At 37.6% G+C, this 9,703-nt stretch overlaps 1 protein-coding gene across 1 annotated transcript; it reads right to left on the minus strand.

The window, feature by feature from the left end:
- Nucleotides 1–1,126: 1,126 nt before the first annotated feature.
- Nucleotides 1,127–8,017, minus strand: LOC105436764. The gene is made up of 4 exons (XM_030992423.1): nt 7,567–8,017; nt 4,670–4,802; nt 4,111–4,419; nt 1,127–3,825 (listed from the first exon to the last, which is right to left on the minus strand). Exons 1-4 carry the CDS (start codon nt 7,694–7,696, stop codon nt 3,354–3,356), a joined length of 1,044 nt encoding a protein of 347 aa, XP_030848283.1. The 5' UTR covers nt 7,697–8,017; the 3' UTR covers nt 1,127–3,353.
- Between the last annotated feature and the right edge of the window lie 1,686 nt (nt 8,018–9,703).

Raw genomic sequence — 9,703 nt, forward strand, 5'->3', positions numbered from 1 at the left:
TACCCCCGAGTTTTACGATGAACATGACATAATTAGAATATGGAGGCATTTGAAGAGCCATGCTTTTCAGGGAACATGTCTTATCTTATGTTCTTCCACACTTGCATAATAAGAAAGATAAAGTTCACAAATTATTTTTCACCTCTTCTCAGAACTCAACCTTCTCTTTAAGTTATACCTGTATTCGATTATTCATATATATATATATATATATATATATATATATATATATATATATATATAAATATATATACACACACACTAATTGTTAAATGTGAAGATACTGTATTTCAAAGGTTCCAGACATGATTAGCATTTTCTTGTCCCTTTTATTCATTCGAGATATGTGTTAAACATACATTAATTATTGTTATTATTGTTATGGATTTGAACGTTTGGATAATAAAACCTCAACTTAACTCAACTCAACTCATCTACAGTAAGGACCTGTCTGGCAGATGCGGGTCTTAGGTCAGACCTCTATCGCCCCCACCATCATTACCACCATCGTCACCACTATCACCACTCCCACCACCACCACCATAGCCATCACCATCGCAACCATCAGCAGCAGCACTATCACCACCACCATCACCATCAAAATCGCCACCACTATCACCACCACCGTCTTCACCACTATCACCAACACCATCGCTGCCACCATCAGCACCATCATCACCACCACCATCGTCACCACTATCACCAACACTTTTTCCACCACCATCGTAACCACCATCATCACCATTATCACCACCACCATCACCATCGCCACTTTCATCGCTACCACCATCCCCTCCATCATCATCACCATTATCACCACCACCACCACCATCGCCACCACCATCATCACCACTATCACCACCACCATCACCACCACCATCGCCACCATCTTCATCACCATTATCACCACCACCACCACCATCGTCACCACTATCATTACCACCAAAGTCGCCACTATCATTACATAATCATCACTGCAATCATCATCACTAAAATCACCATTTCTACATGCACCCCACCTTCACCATTATCAACATGCCCCCACCCCTCCATCACCACCACCCACATCACCACTAAAAACTTACATGTCAAAACTTCATGAAAAATAATTATCATTTGTTGTATATAAAGAAGATACTATGCCGTCTTTATTTGTATTTGTCATTCATGATAAGTAACGTTTTCATTCGGCACTTATTTTTCCTGTTTATTTTGCTTTATTCGAGGGTGCGGCATCATAATGTATTCACCTCCCACATACAATATAAAGACAATACAAACAAAACGTAACAAAGTACATATGAAATGAAAATATAGTGAATGGCTGCATAGCCCACTCAACTTTGATAATTGAATAATGGTGCCAAACCATGTTAGAATTGTTAATACAAATCATTGTTATTGGCCTTTATGTCTACTGGTTACTTTGATTCCATAAAATATTATTCAATTTTGTGTCATTGAGCAAGATTCGTTAGGATATACATAGTACATGGCTGTTATCGTACAGTAACAGTAATCTAATGATTATTTACCAAAATGATAATACCCAAACCGGAGTACTTACATTAACAAATATTGAATGTTCGAAGGTAAAGTTGAAAAACGTATAAATAAATGTATAAAATGTCAGAATAATAATGATAATAATAATAATAATCCGTTTTTGTATAAGAGCTTTGCAAATTATAACCCTTGCTTTAGCTCCAGCCGTAAGGAGTAATCCTACCAGGTACCCATTTACCTCACCTGGGTATATTGGCGTCACAGTTTAATCAGTTGGTAGTGGATGTAAAAAAAAAAAAAAACAGCGTACATTATCATATAGGCGATGTATCGGATAATTTTGTTAAAGTAAACGAAAATAAGAGTTCACAGTCATGTTTGGACATTTATTAACTATATTTTTAGTTAATCCAAATACCAGTTGATAACAATATGATATAATTTTCATTCTCAGATGTAGGGGCTAATCGAGCACCCATAAAGAATTTCTGCTATACTTTCATACACATTCATGTGTTAGGCCTGTATTCTACTCATTCAAAAATTCAAGCCTAATGCGAGTAATTAAATCATGTTGGACGAAGGTAAACCTAAGAACTCGGTCATCTTGTAGGTCCATCTTCTTTTGTTAAAATCGCACCGTAAACATGGTAGGATTTAAATTTTAATAGAGTACAGACAAATTTAAATAATTATAATACAGATATTGTTTTTAGAAATCCCCCCCCCCGGAAATCATAGATGTGCCACAAAATGACCATTTTGTGGGTAAAATATAACATAACCTACAATGTACGATCATTATTAATGATCAACCTCTTATTGACTCGTGCTTGACGGAGAGAAAGTATAGCATACTAGGTGAATGAAGTCAAGAGTAATATGATACAGAAAATGTTGATTTTTAGAACGGTATCGTATATTTTTTCATGATGAGACCAGATCTAAGGCTCATGAAGATATTCATATAACGTGAATTTTTCTTCGCAAGGAATTCAAATGTGTGTTTTACCAGTTTGTTATTTGTCTAGATGACCTGATTAAAGGACTGGTCCCATATCAATGACTTGATACAACTTGTGATTACGATTACAGACGTGTAGTAGTCGAGTGGTTTAAATGCTTGACCTTAAGTCCTTAAGGAAGACATTTGATATAGGTTTACATTATGTCTCTCCACCCGGATGTAAATAAGGGGCTACCCGAAAGGATGCGATAACATTGTAGTTGGCTCAGCAGTGTGAGCGTCTGTACAGTGGCTCCTGTCTAGATGCTCCCCCCTCGGAGTGGAGAATGCGCATGCATTGTATGCCGTCAAGCCTGAATACGATTAACGGGGTATTAGTATATACGGAAGATGCTTGGGGACATCTTCGATGTGGGCAGCGCTATTATAAACCCAGAATATTATCCGTATTTGTACAATAAAGTCAGCCTAAGTATGCGATAACTGCTATAGGGGTCGTCGATTATTTTGTACTAATGAATCTTCAGGATCAATGTTATCATTATCAAGAACTTTATCAAGGTTGTCGATATGGTAAAGAAAAAAAGACAAAAAAAGTTGTTGATATGGGTCCCGCTCTTTTTATTTTGGATGTTACTATCTACACACGAAAATATATATATATATATATATTTTACATTTCTCATTCCTTATCAAAAAAATGTGTATGTACAGGTGTAATTATATTTGACTAATATATATCATTCATTATACAATTCATTGATGATTTCGTATACTAGCATTATTTTCATCCTGTAATTGCCTTCACAAACCAGCATGCAAACATACCCTCTGCATATTATTCATGTAAACGAAATAGCGAGTGTGAACAAAACGATAGCTAAAACCTTCTATTATGCGTATGCATGGGGTTTCTCACGACTGCCTGTTCGACCACGGATGGCGATAACGACTGATAAATAGGATCCCGATCGTTTCGATCTCGACGATTCCCTGAATGATGACGATGAGATCGAGAGCCTGATCGTCGACTCGAATCTCGTCTACCGAAGATGAATTCGTCGTCATGAGCAGAGCGGCGCCATCCACCGTAATCTTCAACAGACGCGGCGCTGATAGATCGACGATGATCGTGGTCCCGTGGGAGATCCTCTTCTTGCTTAGATGTTGATGATCGATGTTCCTTTCCTTGTTGCTGTGGTAACGCATCTTGGTTTGTGAGGTTTGGTATTGGGTCTTCCTCTGGTATAGTTGGCGGATGGGAGGGGCCATGCTGGAGGCGTGATGGACGGGTCACGTGCGTATCTTGCCCCTGATTGGTCAGCTGTGACGGAATTTGCTGCTCTTGGTAACTAAAGAATGAAGGAAAAATAATAATGAAACAGGATTATGAAAAAGTGTAGAGTAATATGACAAAAGTTATTTTCTATACAAAAAATGGAGATGTGCTCTGGTCTAGCTGTATATTCACCTGGTCAGCTTTCTGTCTGCAGTAGCATATTTTTTGTAATGATATTAATTCAATTCCGTAATTACAGCGGTGAAATAAAGATCTGTAAATAAATACGTATTAAATAAGTAAACAGAATCAATAACATATATAGATAAATAATGAGAAAGAAGGCAGAGAAACTCACGGTTGCGGAAAAGCCATGAGCAAACCATCAGAAAGAGGCTCGGGGTACGAATCTACGATAGGGACAAACGACCGGCTAGAATTATGGACCACACCAGACTGATAATTAATCGGCGGAGCGGGAGGAGAATGGGGAGGTGGAGGGGGTATATATCCGTAATCATCGACCACGGGATGTCCGTACTCGTCGACATGTACGCGTTGGGAGAGGGTAGGGACAGGTGGTGGTCGTTTGGTTGCGATCACGTATGCGCGTTGAGAGCGATCTCGGCGTCTTCCTCTTCTAACTTTTGATCGAAGATAACCAAACCTAGAGAGAGAGAGAGAAATGTGAATTAAGCACTTGTAATGATCTCTACACCTCTTCTTCTCCATCTTTTTCTTCTTTTCTTCTTCTTCTTTTTCTTTATCACTGTATGTGGATATCCCGTTTTTACAGAGCCTACTTTCCCTCTTTCTCTTTTCCTTCTCCTCATCCCTCTCTCCCTCTCTTTCTCTATTTCTCTCTATCACTGTGTTAATCTGATGATATGATGACGATGTCATAGTTACCGGATCACCTTTTTAACCTTCTTTCCTGTACGTAATGGAAGAAGAGTCTGAAGAGAAGACCGATGATAGTGATGAGAGTGAATGCGATGAGGACAGAGACGATCCCGACAACCCATTGGTATATCTCCGTGTTACTCTGACCTTTAACGAATATAAACCACAATTAGAAATTCATTACTTATAAATGGTTTATAACATTATCACAAACCTCATATATATTCATGTTGTTCACTTGCTCATGAGCAGAATATTCGTGGAAAGTGTTATTTTTCTTTTTAAAAACCTATGAATTTCTGTTAGGCCAAATAAAAAGAAAAACAAGTTTAGCGTCCTGTTTTTTTGAAAAATAGGAAGGAGGAGGCCCTTTTTTTCTTTCTTTTCTTTCAAAATGGCCGCTCGGTACATTTTCCCTGACAGTCGGGTCATTTTTCAAGATGGCCGCTGACATTTAAAAAAAAAAAAAATCAGAAATAGATCCATTTTAGCAGAGTGTTCATGTTTTAAAAAAAAGCAGAGTGTTCATGTTTAAAAAAAAAAAAAAAAAAAAAAAAAAATAGGAGGCGGCTGTTGAGGTCTTAAAGTGTAACATGGTCTTAAAGTGTAACACGACCCCCTAGCTCCTGAAAAAATAGTCGCTGCGTGCGCGCGGCGCGTACGCACATCTGTAGCTAGCTAGCTGTACATGATTGTATGTGTAATATGCTCGCTCTCAAAGGTTCGTACGAACGATAATTTCGTACGAATCTCCCTGTTTTTCCATTGTCTTCCCGAATTTCCATTGTCTGAAAATCGTTCGTACGGCGTTCGTAGCAGTTCGTAATGGCATTTGTGACCGAGGCTTAAATTGGGCTAACTAGCTAGTTGGCAGCAATAATTCAACATCTTAAAAAAGAGGGGAATAAAAACCGATAGGAAAGAGCACATCTTCCATGAGTAGGTATTTTTTGTTTATCCCATACACAAAACGTTGCCAATATAGGAGGGAAAATGAGATAGAAAAGAAAAGGAAGAATAGAAAGTAAGTAAAAAGAATTAAATAAAAACGAAGACACATAATTATGAAGAAAAAAAATTAATGGAAGAAATAAAGAATATGGGAAAAACGAACTACGAAAAAAAGAAACATGAAATGTTTTATTAAAGAAAAAACGAATTGAAAGGAAAAGAAATAATATGAATGAAAGGAAGACGACAGAAGAAGGGAAACGAGGAAGAGTTACATTAATACCATGTATTCAATTCTTTTTATTTTATTTATTTTATTCATTTTCAGTTCTGAATACAAAAAAACTTCAGTATACATTAAAACATAAAGAAATATGAATATATTTTAAACAGAACTGGCCAGTGCTCCAAGATAAACAAATGTTAATGCCTTGTGAGCGCTGACAATTAAGTAGATGTTCAAGCAAAATGCATACATTTGGGAGTACTTGATAATGCAAACGTACAGCAAACAGAAGAGAAGAATATTAGGTAGAAAGAATGAAACAAAATGCAAATGGCAAAGGACGGTGTTTCAAGTGCTGTGCAGAGCAGTGATATAACGAAATGTTTGCTATATAAGGTATAAAATTGATACGAAGACGAAGGGGATGGAAGAGAATTGGTTTGCGTCAAAAAGAAATTATAGATAAATGTAGGAATAATAAGCAGGGCCCAGGGAATGACTTTAGTAAGGATGCGAGGTGCTGACAAGCAAGGAAAAAGTAGGAAAAACACAGATCCTAAGATATATAGGTCCTGTAAATTTGCCTGAGTGTGAAAAACGAAGACAAGTCATTATAAAAAAAAAAGGAATTATATAGAAAGAGAAAAGGGTCCTCGTCTCTTGACAAACGTAGGCCTAAAAAGAGTTTTTAATACACTGGCCAGGATAGTAATGCAGCTGTGTGTGATCTGCTAGCTAGCTAGGTTTCAAAGTACATAGTGCGTCTGCGAGCTCCACGTACGCATGCACAACGCAAGGACTATTTTTCAGGAGCTAGGGAGTCGTGTTACACTTTAAGACCATGTTACACTTTAAGACCTCAACAGGCGGCCCCCAAAAAAGGAAGCGGGCGGGGACGCTAAACATGTATATTTTTGATAATGGCCTCGGGGTATTTCATTATTTTTGTTTTTAATTCATACTATTAAATGCTACTGTTGTGTTTTGATGATAATATTATATGATTTTATAATCTAATATTACCTTGTTGTCATATGATTAGATGAGGATAACAATAAAGCTATCATTGTACCGATTAAAAAAAGGATATTAAACCTTCTACAGTGAATGGTGCTGAATGGTGAATGGTGGTGAATGGTGGTGAATGGTGGTGGTTATTAGTTGTGATATTTTATTCTCATGCCGTACTGTACACGTACTTTATAGGACCCCGTTGGAAATAAGCCTTTTCTGGCTTTCATGGGTTATCCTGTCAATGTATCTTCTCTTTTCATTTTGCTTTATGTATGCATTCATTGTACTATACTTGACGAATAAAATCAATCAATCAATCTATATTACCTGACTGCTAAGAAAGCATAAATGCTTGTAAGTAAGCAATCAAACGGCCGACGGCTTTAGGTCCTCTCCGAGGGACCTGGTAATGAGGATTAATATCTTTTTTTATACCAAAGGGCACCTGCACATCGATTTGGTTTCGAACCCGGGTCACCAGATTACGAGAACACTGCTCTACCGACTGAGCTATCGCGCCTCCTAAAGTAACCACATAACGAATGTAATTTATCACTTTTTTTACTCTAAAGAAGTCATCTGATTAATCATCGTAAAAATATATTAGTATCCTATTTAATCGTTATGTGATTTATTATTCGGCAAACCCAAATACTTAAATTACTCGAAACCAACAGCCTTTTATACTACATTCATTTCAGGCCTTCTCATTTTACTCACTCGGTGTTTGGGTCCTCGGTGAAATGCTCTGAGCAACAGTTGGTGCATCTGTCTGGCAGAAGACCACAGGAAGCATCAAAGCTGCTGCAACCCATGCAACAAAAACGAATTTCCCACAACACGACTCCATGATGACGTTGCCCTAATTATTCACCAAGCTCTATAGGTTCAAACCTTTCTATTTCATATGAAATCCACCTGCAGAAGATAAGTTTATAGAGCATCGATCGCACCTAGCCCTTTTCTACTACTCCACAACATGGTTATCATACTTTGTACATGTCTCTAATTTCTAGATTGTTATTCGCCCTGCCTTTATTTACTACTATTCCTCCTGAAAAGGGACGTTTGCCTTGGTGAACCTCTAAGTCAGAGGTAAACACTTATCACTGTGCAGTAAACCTTAATGACAACACTTGTCTAAAGACGGCCTTATTTGCCCATTTCGTCCAAAACTTGCCTTTCTTTTCTTTACTAAATTCCCAAATCAATATGGTTCGTTGGATCTGCATAAGTTGAGGATAATTAAGAGTGTTCGGCTGTGTGTAGGAGTTACACAATATTTGACTCGAAGTAGCTCTTTTCGAATACAAATTCCAGTTTTTGTGTTGTTAATCACACCGAATATTACTTCAAGATCTCAAATATATGGTAAATGGTGCCCTAATTTGAAACATTAATACAATTGTACACAACTTCGTGTCACGTACGTATATAAGTAATTATCAACATCATCAATGACCAAGAAAGAAAGACAAATTAAATTAAGAAGTAAAAATGAAAAAGACGAACTTTCATCCCCGTTTTAATCTGTAAATTAAATAGACTCATAATATTAATCCTTGGAATGTTTGTTAACAGGTTATTCTTTTGTTAATATCTGAAATACCAGGGGAAGAAATGGAGGAATGCAGTTTACACGGGCTTGGAATGGCATGGAGAAAGTGTCTTAAGTCTTAAAATCAAACGCATAGAAGCTGAATTGTTTTATCGGAGACTCTCTGATCTCTAGTTGATACGGTAGAGCGCTTGACGGATTATGATCAGTATTAAATCCACTATATTGATAGTAGTTGTATTCATAAACAGTTTTGTGAAAGGAATGGCTCACTATCTCTTACAGATACATTGCTCATTTGTCATTATTAGCTATACGAGGTAATTTAAACTTGCAATTAAAAGGCTTATATAGCCTGGTTCGCAAACTAGCAGTTTCAAGCGGGCAATAATCTCATGATATTTTTTCACTCTTCCAAGTTTCGCCATTAAATATGTGTACACAAATTGGGGTCAACATTGACCCCAATACGTATTGAACCCATTAAACATCTGGGACATTCCGAGTCTGCATGAGCAGACTATCGTTCGGCGCGATAGCAGGGTATCCGTACCTTTGGGTAATAATTATATTAATGACTGCCTAATCCTTCGGGAGATACCAGGAAATATTATACGACTATCCCTTTTTTATTGTGCCCCAAACGTTTTGTATTTCGTGTACATCTGCGTGTCTGTATTATCATTACGACCCGATAAGCAGTGGTCATGGGTGTCGATACCGGGGGGGGGGGGGGGGATGGGGGGATATATCCCCCCCCAATATTTCAGGTGGGGGGGGGGGATGGCCTGTACAATCATCCCCCCCCCAATAAATCACCCTAAAAAAAAAATAAGAGAAAAAGTTAATGGTTATTACTCGCAAGATGACCATCAATATGATGACCAACATACATATAAACGAAGTAAATGAGACAACCGTATATGAGACAAGAATAAATTGAATTCTCACTCATACGGCTTCATCAGGAATTAATGAATTTATTCAATTTGTTCAATCAACAGCATCATTGAAATGCAGTGCGCCATATGCAAAGACGCAGCGTTAAAAAGCAACGAGCTAAATGTAAAGCGCGAAGCGCAAAAGTAGCAATCTGCAATGCATATCAGACAATCCTGGACAGTGTAAACGTAGATGAACTCTGTGACGAATTCGTGATGAGATCGGAGACAAGGAGAAAGATTTTCGGACATTAGTGTGACTTATAAGATAGTTCACTAGTTGTAATGTTGTTTCCGTTCACCCTTTTTAAAATTCACGTCATTGTATCTCTATTTGTGTTTTTTTCACTCATTTTAT

This window comes from Strongylocentrotus purpuratus, unplaced genomic scaffold, assembly GCF_000002235.5.
Source record: "Strongylocentrotus purpuratus isolate Spur 01 unplaced genomic scaffold, Spur_5.0 spur5_scaffold_2, whole genome shotgun sequence".
Lineage (NCBI taxonomy): Eukaryota > Metazoa > Echinodermata > Echinoidea > Camarodonta > Strongylocentrotidae > Strongylocentrotus > Strongylocentrotus purpuratus.